Source organism: Lissotriton vulgaris, chromosome 11, assembly GCF_964263255.1.
Source record: "Lissotriton vulgaris chromosome 11, aLisVul1.2, whole genome shotgun sequence".
Taxonomy (NCBI): Eukaryota; Metazoa; Chordata; class Amphibia; order Caudata; family Salamandridae; genus Lissotriton; species Lissotriton vulgaris.
Window position 1 is genome coordinate 174,076,125 of NC_141699.1, and position 18,700 is coordinate 174,094,824.

General features: G+C 46.1%; 1 protein-coding gene across 1 annotated transcript in view; it reads right to left on the minus strand.

Moving 5' to 3' along the window:
* NAA25 (N-alpha-acetyltransferase 25, NatB auxiliary subunit) overlaps positions 1-18,700 on the minus strand; it is an 893,576-nt gene that overhangs the window by 569,363 nt on the left and 305,513 nt on the right. The window contains exon 10 of the mRNA XM_086943077.1: positions 5,516-5,685. Within this exon, the coding sequence (XP_086799203.1) occupies positions 5,516-5,685 (170 nt within the window). The remainder of the gene's footprint in view (positions 1-5,515; positions 5,686-18,700) is intronic.

Sequence of the window (18,700 nt, forward strand, 5' to 3'; positions counted from 1 at the left end):
AGGATCACGCGTCAGCATATAGGCTCACCTTATGCTCTTCGGCGCCAAAACAAATCCCGTGGATGGCCGCGTTGTCCCGAATACGTTGAGCGAAGGACTCCATATAGAGCACGAAGAGCATCGGCGACAGGGGACACCCCTGTCGTGTCCCCCGTGTGATGGGGAAGGGGGCAGATTTGCAGCCATTGACCCATACCGCCGCCCGCGGGGAGGCGTAGAGGCATCGCACCCAGTTTACAAAGGTGTCCCCAAGCCCAAAGGTCCTCAGAACCGAGAACATGTATGACCAGTCGACGCGGTCGAATGCCTTTTCGGCATCTATGGATAAGAACAGGGCCTGTTTACGGGAACGGTACACTGAGTCCATGAGGTGCAAAACCTTCTTCGTGTTTTCTACCCCCTGCCGCGTGGGAATAAACCAGACCTGGTCGGGCTCGATAATGCCATCCATAAATGGACTGAGTCGAGCAGCTAAGACACCGGCGAAGAGCTTCATATCGAGGTTGAGGAGTGGGATAGGCCGATATGAACCACACTCCATGGGGTCCTTCCCCCACCTTAGGGATGACCGTGATCACCGCCTCTGACATATAAGTAAGTCACTGCCCAAGTCTCCCGAAAGGAATTAAAGAGGCGGGTTAGAAAGGGCGCCAGCTCTCTGCAGAATTTTTTTATAAAAAATGGCTGAGAAGCCGTCCGGGCCCGGGGACTTGGCCAGCTTCAACCGCGAGATTGCGGAAATGACTTCCTATACGTGTATCTCCGCCTCGAGAGCTGCTGCCGCTACCGGTGTAAGGGGCGTGACTCCACATGCCGCCAGATGTGCAATAACCCGGTCCGGGTGTGACGGTTCCTGGGTATACAGCGTATGATAGAACCGCTGGAAAGCGTCTGCGATACGGGCGTCTGCCGTCTGCTCCACTGCGTTCGTATCGCAGATGGCCTGAACCGCTGCGTGTGAGCCCGCAGTCGATGTGCCAACATCCTACACCCTTTGTCACCACTAAGATAAAACTTGTGGCGTAAGCGCAAGAGAGCATACTCCGCGCGATCGAGGTAAAGTTGTTTAAGCATGCGCCTTTTCGTTTCCAATTCCCACCAGACACGTGGGGCCCCCGTCCCTTTATAGATCGCCTCCAGGCCTCCCACCTCCCTCTCCAGTTCTTCGCACTTCTCCCTGCGTAGTTTAGACAAAGGACGCCGAAACCGCTATGATGTCCCCCCCTAGCTACTAATTTAAGCGCTTCCCACACCGAACTCAGCGGCATGTCATCTTTGTCGTTGTCCGCGAAGTAGTGAGTAATCGTGGACCGCATGCAGTCAACCACCGAGTCGGAATTGAGGAGGGAATCTCGAAGGCGCCACCCCGCCGAAGATTGCTTTTGCTCAGTACCAGCAACCCGCACGGAAATAAGGGCATGGTCGGACCGGGAGCGCGGGGCGATCTCTGCAGCAGATAGATGGTGCATGAGCGAGGAGGTGGCCAGAAAATGGTTTGAGCGTGCGTAGGTTTTGTGAGCCGCGGAGTAATAGGTGTAGTCGCGTTCTAGGGGATGGTGAGCGCGCCATACATCGTGGAGCCCCCTGTCTTGCAGCCATTGCTTCCCTCCCTGGGAGATGGCCCCAGTCTGATGCGAGCGCACCTCTGACCTATCTAGCTTCGAGTCCATGACCACATTCAAATCTCCCCCAACCAACACACAGGTATCCGGGGAAGCCAAAACCTCCGCAAGCACCGATGTCAAGAAGGGTTCCTGGTGGACATTAGGAGCAGAAATGTAGCCCATTGTAAGGAGCGTAGCCCCCCATTGGATCCTGACCGCCAAGAAGCGCCCCCTAATATCAACAACGTGGGACAGGATCTTATAGTGAGCCTTGGCACTGATTAGTATAGGCACCCCCTTTTCCTTCGCAGCGCCAGAGGACCACACCTGCGTCGGAAAACGACTATCCCTCATCCTCTTAGTATCCTTGGAGAGAAGGTGTGTTTCTTGCAACAAACATACATCACCCTCTGCACCCTCTAGCAGCGATAAAATGGCAGCATGCTTAACGGGGCTATTGAGGCCCCACACATTCAAGCTAAAGATCTTCAAGTCTTACCCTAGTGTCTTGTCACGGGACTGAAAGCCTTAAACGGGTCTTTTGTGGCTCCACCACCTGGGCCTGTTCGGGACCTAACCCATATTGCACCGCACTCCCTCCGTCCCTATGAAAGAAAACCAAACCTCTCCCGTCTCCATTAAGCCCCCCTCCAGCTAATGCGGAGCCCCCGCCTTGCCCACCCCACAACCCCCCCTTGCCCACCACCCCCAGCATAAAGAAAACCAAAAAGTCTCAAAACATAACCCTAAAGTTAGGAAGAAACGGCAGTCCGTTAAACAGGCCCCAAAGGCAAGGGGGAATGACACCCACCAACCCCATAACCGGTTCCCGATACAGGACATTCCCCTCAGCAAGGACACTCACAGGTAACGCAGGTGGTCCACATCTGGACCCCTCCGGCGCCAAGTAAAGTCCCTAAAAGGCCCAGCTAAAGGTGGGAGCCTCAGGCGTCTCCGGGAGAGTCCGTCACCACGGCCACCGAGGCCACCGCCTCTCATCTCTCCTTCAGGCTTAATGACCAGTCCGGTTTCAATGATGGCGCTTGTCCGCCGACTTTCTGCCATTCTGCGGAGCGTCGCCGGCGTCCATTAGGGGAGCTGCCGGTCTCAGATGGGGTAGCAGGTCTTTCCAAGCCCAGAATGGTACGAGCTGCATCCAAGGACCGAACCTGAACCAGTTTGGACTTCCACTTGAAGATAAGCCTAAACGGGTGTCCCCATGAATAAGGTACCCCCTGCTCCGTCAAGTAGTTAGTGACGAGCTTAAAGTCTCTCCGCTTGAGCAATGTGGAGGCTGCTAAGTCCTGGAAAAACACAGGTTGGAGATACCGAAATTGGAGGGGGGCGAGGTCGCGCGTCCGTCTCAGGATCCTCTCTAAGTTGAAAGTCATGCACACAGACAAGGATGTCCGGGGGAGGGGACTTGGGTCCCCTCGGTAAGCCCACTCTGTGCACATGGTCCATTTTAATCTCCTGCAAATCCTCCTCATTCAAAATGTGCTTAAAGAGGGCCTCCACATACTCACGCAGGTCTGTACCTTCCCCCTTCCATGGGGCCGCCCTGATCCAAATGTTATTGCGCCAAGACCTGTTCTCCAGGTCTTCGGCGTGGACCTGGAGGCCTAGATTCTGTTCCGTGAGACGGATCACATCCTGTTGCAGCCGGTGAATATCCTCCCCCGCACCCAGATTGTGTTCTTCTCAAGTTGCGACTCGTTCCCCTACATCGTCCACATCCCGCCGCAATTCTCTCATATCCGAGGCAAGCTTGGAGCGTAGCTCCGTAATATCCTCCTTAATGGCCGCAAACAACTCTAGCATGAATGCTTTGGTCGCTGGCGCGTCATTGTCGTCATGACGTGGGGATTTAGTAGTGACCGGCGAGGTTGGTTGCAAAGAAGGTTACTGATAGTTGTCCTTTGGCAGTTTATCTTTTCAAAGCCTGGCAATCGCCATTTTGTCTCCTCAGGTGGCTCACAATGGGGGCTATGTTGTAACTGTCACTCTTCAGTGATATGCCTTTTGGGTGCCTAGCAGCGTCGCCTGTCAGCTCCAACTTAGTAGGCTGCTCCGCACCCTGTTGCTCCGCTTCAGACTGCCGCCCTTCACACCACCGAAGGAGCCCCAACCTCCAAGAGCCAAGCAACGGCCTCGCCGCTTATAGTTCAGGGCCTGCTGCAGGATCTACAAGCAGACCAGCATGCTCAGCAATAGCCAGGCGACGGTACAGCGCCACTTCCAAACCCAGCCGGGCCCAGGCAATAGAAAGCAGGTCCAGGCACTTTGTTTAGCGGGTATGCTCTGCAGCTCGCGGTAAAGCGGGGAAAGAAGCAAGCCTTTCAAAAGCCGGCAGCGCGTCTCCCGCCGAAATGCGGGACGAGTAGAGACTCGCGCTCAGGCAGTAGTGGGGGACTGGGGCCCCAGGAAGCATGTTTGATCAAGCAAATCTTCCAGCCCTTCTAATGGTCGCCCCTACCCGGGTCCAGGAAAGCGTCGCACCACCACCCGGAACCTCAGGACACTAGCACTCCCCTCCGAGCCTCACCGTATACCGAAGCACGGACCGAAATATTGCGTCTCCCCAGGAGCCACCCACGCGACACTCACCTTCTCCGTTGCAGGCAATAGTGCGGCACCGCGCGGGAGCACTCACCCGCAGAGCAGGGATCTCACCACAGCGGCCTCTCCAAGTTGGCAGCTCGCTATTTACAGCACCTCTAACTAGGCCCAGTTGTCTTGCACACCTCCACCGCACTTCAGGGAGCCGCACAACCGGACCGTCCTCCCAGTCTCCAGTTAGGACTGGGGCGCCGCCCCTCACTCCAGATCCTCTCCTCCTCACGGTCTCAGCAGCCGCAAACAGGCTGTAGACTCGCACCGGTGACTGCCGGCCTGTGCGTGTCTCCCGATGGCCTCCACACACTCTCCGCCCTCAGACATTGCAGATGAAGGCGGGCGCCATAAAGCCCCAAAGCCACAGCGTGACGTCGCCAGGCCCAGGCACCTCCAGTAAGCCCCAGCTGCGTGGGCTCAAACAGCTCCCTGCCGCGAGGCAGAGACAGGAGGTTCTCGGCTGCCTGCTGCAAGGCGCCCGGCAACAATCTCCAGCACCTCCGCTGTCGCCGCTCAGAGTCACCAGGTAGCTTGCACTTCTCCGCAGACGCGCAGTACTGTGGGCCGGAGGAGCCCCCGGCTCGCCTAGACCGTGCAGCGCCTCTCCTCTTCACTCCGGCCACTCGATAGAAAAAAGGTGCCGGACGCCGCCACACGACACCCAGGGCCCTCCTGGCACAATTTCAGGCGTGGATGGACGCTTGATAAGGGGATAAACAATGCTAAGAAATTTATGGCGCTGGAGGGACCGAAGACACGTCCTACTCCACCGCCATCCTGGTCACGCCCCCTCGATTATTGGATTTAAACGTGAAAAAGGCGTCTGAAAAAGAAAACAATCCCATTTTCTTCAAAAAGTGCTCCCGTCAGCCGGACAGGGGTTTCCCTCTGCTGACACTACTGTAAATTCAGTTCACACAGTGCCAGTGGACACAGCGCTACGACAGGGAAGCACACAAAATAAACAGTGAATTACTACCACTAAAATTTACCATATTGAGTTCACTTGAGCAGCCTTCATCAATAGCACTGTTGCAATAAATGATACTTCTGTAAATGCACGTCAGAAATAAGTATATCAACAAAATAGGGAACAGTCTCTTGCTAACATGCCTATGATTTACTTTCACACGTCTAAGATTTGTTCCAAATTGCAAAAAATTTAACAAACAGATGGGAGGCTGAAAAAGTATGCATCAAATGCCTGAAATACATCTGCACAATTAATTTTGCTTCTTCTACCAGAGGCACATAGGCTCACTGTATTGCTGACTGGAATTGAAAGTGATGCATCTTACCAAGCTTATATTCATTGTTACATCCTCTGTTTCGCAGTCGCTTAATGAGTTCCAACTTGGCTAAATAAGGTCCCCGCAGCTGCCGCAAACTCTTGGATTCTTCAGCTATTCTATCTTCTACAAACCGGACAATCTCTTCCACAGAACAATCCAGTTTTCCTTCCAAAGATCTGAAAATCACAGAAAAATAAAATCATTTATTCTTGTGGAGGCAAAAACTATGCCTCCACATGGTTTTATTGTTTGAATTATAAGACGTTTTACCTCTACTCTTGACCTGAAATTCAAAAGGAACTGATGTATATACACAGTGGTGTGTCACCAAGACTACAATGGAGATATTAAACTATATTATTTTCAAAATAAGATCATAATAGTCTAGAAAACGATTTCTATTCTATCTAAAAAATATATCAGAATACATTTTCAGGGTGGCAAAACAAAACAAGAATATTTAGCTTAACACAAAATCTAGTCTTGTCTTCATAATGCCTGAAATACAATTAATAGGGACACAGTTATTTGAAATTCTAAAGCCAGTCACCTACTGCTTGGTAAAATACAATACTCTACTTCTGAGAAAGCACCATATGAGGGCTTTTTGAAAGAAAAAAAAATAATTTAGTGAGTCGGCTGCCTTATTCTCATGCATGCTCATCTACTCTGCAAGCATTTTAAATCCACTCACCTCCACTTTAAGATACATTTTAAGTAGTGATAGGGAGACAGGGTGAGGTGCACAGGTAAAAATGCCACTATTAGTAATATTTTAGAGATTCACATGCTTATTTGAGTAAAAATGAAACCATACCACTTTGAGGGTCATGACTAGACAGCCTCACGTGAAAAAATAGCCTCAAGCTTGGCAGTGCAACCACAAGAAAGCGATGAGTTGCAAGGTGAATTTAAATGCAACTTATTAGGACACACTAGCACCCAAATTATTAAAGTGTATGGCCAGTAAAGAAAGTTTCCTAACTGACTACTACACAGGGAACGGTGGAAGTAATACTAAAAACCAGGTAGGAATCATGAAACGCACACCGTCCATTATCTGTGCTCAATGTGGACGGCAAGATATTTTGAAAGATCCTGGCCTGACGGTGACTGATACCCTGCTTAACTTAATCAAACCGGCCCATCCTAAATAGAAGACTGTTCTAAATATTTGTGCAATCCTCCAAATATTAAAGGTGTTTGATTCTGAGAACTGATATTATTTATACATAGTACCAATGGCTACGGGATATGAAAGTGATAGGCCTTGCATCCTTCGCGTGATGTTCCACTAACTTTTTGCCTTCAGACCTCTATTTTTGCAGACTTCATTTTTGCTGGCCTTAGACCTCTGCACACTTTACCACTGCTAACAGGTGCTTAAGTGCTTGTGTTCCTTCCTTAAATTATGGTAACACTGGCTTAAACCAAATTAGCTACTAGTGGGCCTACAGCACGGATTGTGGCTTCCACTTAAGTATCCCCCTAAACATGTCCCAAGCCTGCCATTGCATTGCAGAGCCTGTGTGTGCAGTTTTAAACTGCCATTTTGACCTGGCAAAATAAACCTTTTGCGAGTCCTAACCTTGCTTTTAATGCACATCAGTCACCCCTAAGGTAGGCCCTGAACAGCCTCAACAGCAGGGTGCAATGCATTAAAAAGGTTGGGCATGTACTTTTAAATTGTACATGTTCTGGTAGTGAAACTCTCAAATTAATTTGTTTGCTACTGCAAGGCATACCTCTCCCATAGGATAACATAGAAATTACATTTTATAAGGAGAAAAAAAGTTTATTACCTGTAACTGTAGTTCTCCAGTACTGGCAGGATATATGTCAAAAAGCTGTAAACCACAACCTTAAGTAACCAGGTCTCATTATTTTAAAGAACTAAACTTCAGCCAATCAGGCTGCAGCATCCTGTTAACCACTCCCCTCAGGGGCTACCATACTTCATATTTTCAAACAGAAGGGTTTATAATAAAATGCCCGGTATGAATGGTGAGCTTCTTAGGGGAGTAAGGTGGGTCACAGGTGAATCTATAAAAGATGTCAATACTGGAGAACTACAGTACCAAGTAACTTGTTTCCTTCTAATGTACTGGATCTTTCAAAGATTGACATGCGTGAATCACAACAGTAAGCAGTTGGTGATACATACATCAATATTTTAGATGCATTGAATAGTGGGTATATATAAAACAGCATACATTTTCTGTATGTCTCACCTGACTGGAATATATGCTTTAAAACTGCTTAGACCACTGCCACATCATTCTCCACCATTGAATCTAAACGGTAATGGTGAAAGGGGTGTATTTTTCCAAGTGCTGCTCTATAGATGTCTTGTATAGACACACCAGCAAAAAGAGCAGTTGAAGTAGACATACTCTTGGTCAAATGTTATCTTAATGAGCCAGCCAAAGGTCTTTCTGCCTTATCATGGCAAAAGGCTACGGCTGATGAAATCTAGCTCGCCATGCTTTGCTTTAAGAGGGCAAGACCCTAACAGGATTAAGAATTGCCATATGCTATCAATAGTTGGTCTGTTCTCCTGATGGCACTAGTTAAATATTCATACAGAATTTTATGTATCGTTTAATATCTAGGATATGTAATGTTCTTTCTGCTATGTACTTGGGATTTTGGAAGAATGTTTGTAATACTACTGGTTCAATCAGACGGAATTGTGACGGTACCATGGGGATAAAATGAGGACTAGTCCTTAGAATTACTTGATCGTCTCTAACCTACATATAAGCCTTTTTGATGGTGAAAACTTGTGTTTTACTTACTCTTCTAGCTTAAGTGAGATCCAGGAGCTATGCTAGCTTCTTTTAAAATTCTATTTGACAACAAAAAATAATTGTCTGAAGATCTCCTAGAAAGATGATATGGCCACCAAATGGATCTTAACCGTAGATTAAAACAGGTCAAATATTGATAGATACAATAGATATAGTAGTATCTCCCGAGGTTGCAATAACTGTTTATTTACTGTGGACAGAAAAGATCATTCAAAGTAGTTTCCACTTGAAATGATGGGTTGCATTGGTTGAGTCTGATTTGGCTTTAGCTAGGTTCAGTCAACAATCCTGCTGAATATTTAGAAAGAATAAATTTTTTGAATTAGAGGAGCCAAGCCAACAAGTTCAAGGACTGTGGGTCCAGATGAAGCACCAGATTGCTGTTCACTGAGAGAACAGTGAAGATTGGTGTTAATTTCCAATATTTTGCCGGACAGGAGAAGTACCTTGGTGAACCAGTATTGCCTGTGCCATCTTATGGCTATTAAAATTATTCTACATAGTTCTCTATTTATCTTGCTCAAGACTTGAGGGATTTACGGTACTGGAGAGAAAGCATAGGCAAATATTCCTATCCATGCTACTGAAAATGCATTCTCCAATGATTGTGGTTAGTGGTACCAGTTTGCAAAGAATTGATACTTTCGGTTCTGGGCTGTAGCAAACTGGTCAAGATTAAGCTTTCCCCATCTTGAAAAGAATTTGTCATTCTCATCAGAGTATCCGCCCACTGATTGTGATTGCAGGGAATAATTTCCACTCTCAGTTGAGCTTGGTGCTGCAATGCCCATTCCTTAATCAAGGTATGGGACAAGATCTTGTTCCACTGTGTTTGTTTAGGTAGTAAACTAGTGAATTGTTGTCAGTCTGCATCAAGACTAAAGACCTAGCAATTCTCGGTTATAAAAAAGGCTAAATGCTATCATACTTAATTCTAGAAGATTGTTGTGAAGAGCTTTTTCTTGAGCAGTCAATTTTCAGGTGCTATCCAGGTCCTGTAACTGAGATAACCAACCATCTAGGGAAGCATCAGTTATCACAAATAGTGGCATTTGGCTACGAACGTATGTCCGGTCGATAAGTTTGGTTCAGCACCACAAGAGAATAACTTTAATTTCTGAGGTGATAGTTATGATTTTGTCAAAGGAATCTTCGGTTTGAAGCCATTGTTTGACTATCTCTTTCTGACAAACCATCATTCGTAGGCGGCAGAGAGGAATCAAGGGGATGCACAATGACATTTCCCATCAAAGCTTTGTAAAGCAGTACCAAAACAGACTTTCTTCTTAGGAATTTGCCTGCTAGTTGCATCAGTTTTAGGGGTGAGCGAAATATTCAGTTACGGTGGGGAAATTGGCAGACGTTTGCAGCGTTACTCGTGTAATGCAGAGTACCAGCCATATTCCGCTAATCATCCTTGTAGCGGAATTCTTTCTCATGCACTGCTCAAGAACGGTTAAGTTGGCGAGCGAGATTTGGCATCCCCTTGTACAATTTCAGGTTGAAAGGAGGACATCCGGCGAGATACATCTAATGCGGGCAGTCGTGACAGTTGGCGGTCAGAAGGCTGTTGCTTGACTACAAAATTTATTTGAGCAGTAGCAAAAAAAAAAAAAAAAAAACTCTAGTAGCTGCACTCTCTAGCTCTCCACGTGGTGCTTTTTGCACTGATTTCAGCGCGGAACGATCTCACAGCTCTAAATCACTGCGCGGTGGTCCTATTTCAGTCCATTGGCAGAACTCTACGAAATCTCAGTTTTTGTGCAAACCTGTGGAATTCAAATCAAATTCGTCGAGGTCTGCCCACCACTAATCAGTTTGCAGCATCTGCCTTCTGTTGGGTATGATTGGTATCTAGATCAGTTCCCAGAAAAAATGCTTAGTGATGGATGGAGCTCAGATGTCTGTGTGTTTAAAGTGAAGCCCAACTGGCTGAATGTTTGCAAACAGACTTAGTCTTACATTTTTGGCAGCCTGAGAAGACTGAGCCTTTATCTGCCAGTCGTCCAGGTAAATAAACACTTTATGAGCCTTTTTCTCAAATAGGCTGTGGCTGGAACTAGGCATTTGGCGAAAAATTAGGAAGCGGATTTCAGTCCATAGGGGAGAACTCTGAATTGGTAATGGACGTCATGCACTTGAAATCTGAGGAACCTCGAACGTTTTGGGTATATGGGGATATGAAAAAAGGCATTATGGCAATCTAATTTTGTCATATGATCTGTGTGTGTAAGGAGCTACAAGATCTTGCAACGTGGCCATACAAAAATACTGATTTTTAAGGCATTTTTTCAATTCCATGAGGTCCAACATTGGTCCCCATTCTCAAGTTTTCTTTTGTATCAGGATAAAGAAGGAATAGAAATCTAAATTTCACTGAGAAGATGGAACTTTTTCTATAGGTCCTTTGCTCAACATTATGATGATTTTCAATTGTAGTAGACTAAGTTGAGAGGGTTGTCTTTGAGGCGGGTGTTGTATAAACTGCAAAGTGTGACCGAATCGTACCAGGTCTGAGACCCAATGGTCTGTGGTAATAAGATAACAATTTGAGTAGCAATTGGTTGTCTGTCCTTCTACTGGCTGTTTCAAATGTTTTGTGACCAGCACCTGAGTCGCATCATTGTCTTCTATTTGAGTCCTAAGATTAAGGTCCTTTCTTTCTTCGCTGCACTTGCTTTGGTTAAGCTGCTGAGGGTGGCAGGTAATACTGTTGTTATCGATATGGATACTGCTGTCGATAAGGTTGCTGGTGAAACTTATACAGTTGATATCTGTACGACTAAACATTCTCTAGAGAAAATTGCCATCTACCTATAATCCCCTGAAAGAACTGATGCCTTTGTTGTAGGATACCCAGCAAGTGTCAGTATCTGCTTTAATTGTTTCAAGTGCGTCATCAATGTGTTTCCAGAAAAGGGCCTCTCCGTCATAAGGCATATCAAGAATTGTGCTTTGGACCTTAGGACGAAAAGATGTTAATGACAGCCTTTCCTGTCTTCGGATAACAGCTGCTCCTGCCTATTGTCAAAAGCCTGTAGATGCGATGTTCAAAGCAGAGTCAATCATTTCTAACTATGCCTTTTCTCCTTCCAGGAAAATGTTCTCGTCTTCCACCTGCTTATCTTCTCGATTAAATAAACGCGCTATCAGACCAGATTTGTGGATCATAGCATCGGGGAATGGCTAAGGGATTAACTGCTGTTATTGTGGTTGATGCTATGGTAGAAAAACCCTTGCCTATATTACTGAGATGTCTCACATACCGATCTGGAGGAGTAGTGCATGGAGCAGATTTATGTCTGGAACGGCATTGGGCTGCTTGCATTACTAGAGAGTCAACTTTAGATTGACCAATAAGACAAGTTGGAGAGTTGTCTGGTGCTTCATATTTCTTGGCTAGTCGAGGGAAGATTGCAGATTTCTAGAAAAGGCGTTGGGTTTTTCATTAATTTAATCCCCTCATTGAATTTATAGTACATTATGGGAATTGCTTTTCACTGACATTCGCGATGGTTCCTTGAAGTCAAAAGAAAACAGTCCGTTTGGAATGGGGAAAATCAAATCTTTTGGATGCCCTCTCCACCAGAGTTTGTACGGTGAAGTTGATATGGAAGTGTCTGTTCTGTTGAGTTGAACAGATTGATTTCGGAGTTGGTACACCAGATACCACAACTCTTCCACTTAATTTTATATGTCTTTAATGTGGTCTGCACTCTAGCATTGGCAAGGACATCTCTACACTCAGATGAGATATCAGGGCTGGTAAACTCATGAACCAGGCCAACAATTGAAGAGATGTCAGGTTGGGATGACGGACCCGGCTTTGCTTCATTGTTATTAGGTTTGGTATCGGTTGCAACTGAATGGGTATCTGCTCCAAGAGGAGGATTTCCATAAACCAAAACTTGCGGACCATCTGGGAGCTGTGAGAAGGATTCGACAGAGGTCTTCCTCCACTTTTCTGGTCACGCTTGGTATTAATGGAATCGTGGGGAAAGAATATGCATACATTTTTGACCATTTGATGCATTCCCCTACGACCCATTTTGGAGTTGCCAACTGGCGAATTACTGGCATTTGCAGTTCTCACTGTTTGCGAGCAGATCCAATTATGGTTTGCACCAGAGAGGCAAAAGGTGGTCCAGAGTTGGTTGATGTAACTCCCATTCATGACATGCTGAGCTGGTCCTGCTTAGCGAGTGTCAGCATGTTGGATATGCCAGGTACATGTTGTGCTCCAAGAGCGAGTTCTGTTGTGTTGAATGACCCACAGGTCCATATTTATTGTGCTTGGGGTGATGGTGCCAATCGTGTTACGTTCTGTTTAAGTAGTGCACACTTGTGTCGTCGGTTTGGATCAGAACTGACGCACCTGTGATCTTTCAGCGGAAGGATTTTAGGGCGAGCGAAATGGCTTTCAATTCTAGAAGGTGGATATGGAGAGTTGCTTGGTGGGTGTTCCATCTGCCTCTGGCCATCAAATCCTGAAGATGAGCCCCGCCCCCCCCAACCCTCGATAGAGGCATCCGTGGTTATCACATAATCTGGAATGTCTGTCAGGAACGAGAGGCCGCTGGAGATGTTGGATATATGTGACCACCACCTCATGGCTTGCTTCATCTTGGGTGTGATCTAAATAAGATCTTCAAAGGTGCCGGTGGCTTGCAGCCTCTGGTGGTCCAATTCTTCCTGTAGTAGTCTAATCAGCAGAAGGCAATTTGGTGTGAGGGGTACGCAAGAGGAAAGCAACCCCAGAAGAGACCTATAGATTCAAACAGTAGCAGACTTTCTTGTAATGAGTCGCTGTGCTAGATTGTGAATCATTTCCTGCCTCTAGTGCGGCGAAGGCTTTTGCCTGCACTATGTCGATTGTCACGCCCAGAAATGTAATGGTGGTTGGGTCAGATGGGATTTTTGGCTGTTTACAGGTCCAAGCCATGGGACAGAGATAGACATGCCCTTGTATGTCTGTTTTCTTGCATTGATGTTGCTCGCCTTTATTAGCCAGTCATCATAATACGGAATACATGGATTCCTGATTGCCTTAGATGTGCTGCCACTAGATCCAATACCTTGGTGAAAACTTGAGGCGCTGATCTTAGGCCGAAAGGTAGAACCCTAAAGCGTAAGAATTTCCTGTAATAGGGACATGGAAATAGGAGTCTTCGAGAACCAAGTCTGCCATATAATCTCCTTGATTTGAGAGGTGCAGCATATCGTGAAGATATATCATAGGAAGGAAAATGCTACTTATAAGTATGCATCTGTTCTTGGCATGTAGAGCTGCAGAGTCCTACACTTCGCAATAGATCGCCACCTGGTGTTGGGCTCGGATGACTGCAGGTTGTGGTCTTCTTGGAAGAAGTCTTTGTAGTCCCGAGATAGGTGGTCATCGACTCCATCCTCAGATTGTTTTTCGCCATGACGGGAAATGATGGAGTTAGTAAAAGTAAAGAGAAAGGATGTCCATGCGTGTGCATCTAAGTAAGAGGAGTACTGGAACGGATACAAGTCCCGGAGAGGCGGGAGGGTGTGTAGGACTCAGCAGCTCTACATGCCAAGAACAGATGCATACTGGTAAGTAGCAATTTCCGTTCGAGGCATATGAGCTGCAGATCCTACACTTAGCAACGACTGTGCAGCAGTGTCTCCCCTAGCGGTGGTCGCTTGTATCCTTTGCAGCATACTGAAATAGTGTTTTAAGGACAGCTTAGCCCACTGCAGCTTGCTGCTTGGCTTGCACATCAACACAATAGTGTTTAGTGAAGGTGTGTATTGTAGACCATGTTGCTGCCTTGCATGTGTCCTCTAGTGGTATGTTTACTAAGAAATCCATAGAGGCTCCTAGTTTATGAGTAGAGTGTGCTCTAGGAGGAACTATTAGTGTACGCTTAGCTTTTTGATAGCATATTTGAATACACTTTACAATCCATCTGGCAATTCCTCCTTTAGAGGTGGGATTGCCTTTGTGTGGTGGAGAGAAAGATACAAATAGTTGTTTTGTCTTTCTGAAGGATTTGGTCCTGTCTGTGTAGTATAGTAGAGCTCTTCTCACATCTAAGGTGTGTAAAGCCCTTTCTGCAACAGAGTCTGGTTTTTGGAAAAACACTGGTAACTCTACTGATTAGTTAAGGTGAAACGGAGTAATCAGTTTTGGCAGGAATTTAAGATTGGGTCTAAGAACCACTTTGTTAGGATGTATTTGAAAAAATAGTTCTTCTATTGTGAATGCTTGTATTTCACCAACTCTTCTGAGAGAGGTGATGGCAACAAGGAAAGCAGTTTTCCATGTTAGGAATTGCAGTTCACAATTATGTAACAGCTCATAAAGGGGTCCCATGAGTCTTGTAAGGACCACATTTAGGTTCCATACTGGAGCAGGTGGTAACCTAGTTGGGATTATTCTCTTTAATCCTTACATGAATGCTTTTATTGCAGGTACTCTAAAGAGAGATAGATGTTGTCTATTTTGTAAATACTCTGCAATTGCTGCTAGATGCAGGCGTATGGAAGAATAAGCCAAATTGGAGCTTTGTAGGTGTAGAAGGTAGCACATGATATTTTGGATGGAAACATCCAGTGGATCAATGTGATTGTTGTTACAGTATATTGCAAACCGTTTCCACTTAGCAGCATAGCATTCTCTGGTAGTGGGTCTTCTAGCTTCTTTAATTATATTCATACAGTCTGGTGGTAAGTTTAAGTAACCAAACTCTAGGACTTCAGGAGCCAGATCGCCAAATTCAGTTGGCTTGGTTCTGGGTGCCTTATTTCTCCATGGTTCTGTGTTAACGGGGATGGCGTGAGCTGTAATTTCTGATGTGGAACCAGTGAGAGATCTAGTAGCGTGGTGAACCACGGCTGACGTGCCTAGTATTAGTTTGAGAGACTGTTGTCTGAGCTTGCATACTACTAGTGGAATGAGTGGGAGAGGCGGAAAAGCGTACGCAAATCTGCCTGACCAGTTCATCCATATTGCATTCCCCTCCGACCGTGGGTGTGGAAACCTGGCGGCGAAGGTTGGGCATTTTGTGTTCTCGTGGGTGGCAAATAGCTCTATTTGTGGATGCCCCCACATTTGGAAGAATGGTTGAAGAACTTGTGGGTGCAACTCCCATTCGTGAATCTGTTGTGACTGGCGACTCAACAGATCTGCTATCTGGTTGTGAATTCTTGGAAGGTGTTCTACTGTCAGATGTATGTTTCGAGGGATGGCCCATCTCCAAATGTTCTGTGCAAGTTGGGACAGTTGCAGAGAGTGTGTCCCCCCCTGTTTTTGTATATAATACATGGCTGTCATATTGTCCGTCCGGACTAGAAGGCTTTGGATTTGTACTTCAAAAGTTTTGAGTGCTAGGAAAATTGCTAGCAACTCCAAATGGTTGATGTGGAACTGTTTCTGTTGATTGTTCCACTGACCTTGTGTGGTATAATGCAAAAGATGGGCTCCCCATCCTGTGAGGGATGCATCTGTCGTGAGCACTATCTGTGGAACAGGATCTAGGAACGGCCATCCCTTTGTCAAGTTTTTAGTGTTCCACCATTGCAGAGAGCTATATGTACGGCTGTCTAGCAACACCAGGTCTGTGAGCTGACCTTAAGCCTGATTCCACTGTTGTGCTAGACATTCTTGTAGTGGGCGCATTTGCAGTCTTGCGTGAGGAACTATGACGATGCAAGACACCATCATGCCTATTAGTTTCATGAACACTCTGGCTTGGAGAGAGTGCTGGCATTGAAAAAGGGAGACTAAGTTCTGAATACTTTGAATCCTGGCTTGACTGGGATACGCTAGAGCTACAGATGTGTTTATAGTAGCTCCTAGATATTGATGAACGTGCGAAGGCTCTAGGTGTGACTTGGTGTAGTTTATCGTAAACCCTAAGTTGTGCAGTGTTTGAATTGTTTGTTTTGTGTGTTGTGCACACTGGTTGACCGATTTTGCTTTTATGAGCCAGTCGTCGAGGTAGGGGAAAACATGTATTTTTTGTCTTCAGAGATGTGCTGCCACTACTGCTAAGCACTTTGTAAACACTCGTGGTGCTGTTGTGACCCCGAATAGAAGGACTTTGAACTGATAAGGTTGTCCTTGTATGACAAACCTTAAATACTTCCTGTGCGCAGGATGTATTGGAATGTGGAAGTAGGCGTCCTTTAGGTCTAGTGTGGACAGAAAGTCTCCCTGTTGTAGTAATGGGAGTACTTGTTGTAAAGTGATCATGTGAAAAATTATCTGATTGTATGTAGTGGTTGAGGGGCCTGGGATCGAGAATTGGTCTTAATGTCCCGTCCTTTTTCAGAATTAGGAAATACAGGGAGTAAACTCCTGTTCCTTGTTCCTCTAACGGAACTACTTGAATAGCATCTTTATGTAGAAGCAGAGTTATGTGTTCTGCAGACCTTGGACGCTGCCTGGGTGGTATGTTTGGGGGGGGGGGGGGGGGAGAGTTGCTGTGAGTTCTAGGCAGTAGCCATGTTGGATAATTTACCCACCTGTCTGTTGTGATGGAGTTCCAGACAGATAGGAACTGTGAAAGTCTGCCCCCCCACAGGAGTGGAATGCTGTAGGGGAGGCAGAGGGAAGTCACTGTTTAGGTGTGGAAGAGGAGCGGTTGTTATTACCTCTACCTCTTCCCTTGTTGTTATTGCCTCTGTATCCTCCTCTAAAATAGCCTTTATTAGAGGAGGTTTGTGTGTGCGTTTTAAAAGATGATGTGTCTGCGCCGGTCTGCTTAGAGCCTCCTCTATAAGAGGAGCGGCGAAAAGAACCTCTAGTTTGGGTGGATTGTAATGCCCCCATAGACTTAACAGGTGTCTGTGTCTTTCTTCATCTTTTCTAGTGTATTATATACTTTCGGCCCGAACAATTGGTTCCGATTGAAGGGCTGGTTCAGAATGGTAGTTTGTCCTTCTAGTTTGAAACCTGAAATGCGTAACCATGCGTGACGCCTGAGAATAACACTAGTGTTAACTGCTCTGGATGCTGTGTCAGCTACATCTAGTGCGCATTTAATTGAGGCATTAGATATTAATTTGCCTTCCTGTAAAAGCTCTGCTGCCAGATCTTTGTGTTGATCTGCTAGGTGTTCCATTAACTTTTCTAGTTGGTCGTAATGAGCCCTGTTGTAGCGTGAGAGTAAGGCTTGTGTATTTGCTATGCGCCATATGTTTGTTGCTTGTGCAGCAATTCTTTTCCCTGACGCATCAATAATCTTGGATTCTTTGTCTGGCGGGGGTGTGAGAATTGGCCCTTTTACGTGCATTTGACACTACCAAGGAGTCTAATGGCAGATGTCCCTTAATGTATACTGGATCAGCTGGTTCTGGCCTATACATTTTCTCTATTCTAGATTTAGCACCCTACACCGTACTGGTTCTTTAAAAATCTCTGGAGCATGTTTAATGACTCCTTTGATCATTGGTAATATTTGGGTAGACCTTTGTGACTGTTCCAAAGTGTCTAACAAGAAGTCCTCCTCAATGGCATCAGAGTGCATAGGAACCCCATGGTAAAGTGCAGCTCTGTTTAATAAATGATTAAACCCAATACTATCCTCTGTAGGGGAAGGTTTTGTTGGGTAGTACTGAGGATCAGGGATGTCTGGTGCAAAATTATATGTATCGTCATCCTTGGATATTCTGTGTTGATATCCTCATCTAAAGGGTATGTATGTGGCTCTGGTACATCATCCCCCCCACCTAAATCATACTCCTCCTCAGTGTGGTGTGAGGATGCAGGAGATTGAATAGGAGAAGTTATAGGTTCAACATATAGAGTAATAGGAGAGGAAGAAGGTGAAGGAGAGGAAGGGTGCATTGGGGAAGTTGCACAATCCTTTTTGGCAGGAACCACAGGTGTAAGTGGTGTGTCTGCTGGTCTTTTTTTTTTATAAGGAATTGCTTCCACATGTCCAGGTTTTGGATTAATATGGACTTTTTCTGTCTAGGATCTGGTCTAAACAGCTCTTCCTCTTCTATAATCTTCTTCGGCGTCGATTTTTTTGGTGCCGATAGAGGTTGTCTAGTGTTCTTTGCTTTAGGAAGAGTAATTGAGTCCCGTGGCAATGTTTTCGGTGCCGAAGGTTGTTTATTTTTATCTGGGGTCTTTGGTACCGATATTGGAGGTTTCGGCATGGAGACAGGTTTTGCTGGGCCTGTGGCGCCGGAATCTGGCTTCCCCTCTTTGTTTTTGGAACCGGAAATTTTCGGAGTCGAAGCTTTCGGGTCCGGTATGGGTTTTGGCTTTGGCACTGATGTGTCTTTTGGTACGGGTGCCAAAGTGTCCTTATCTCTGGGCACCGAAGGGCGTTTTGTTTTCGGTGCCGACGAGTCCTTTGGTAACGAAGGATGTTTCGGTGCCAATGGAGGTGTAATTGGC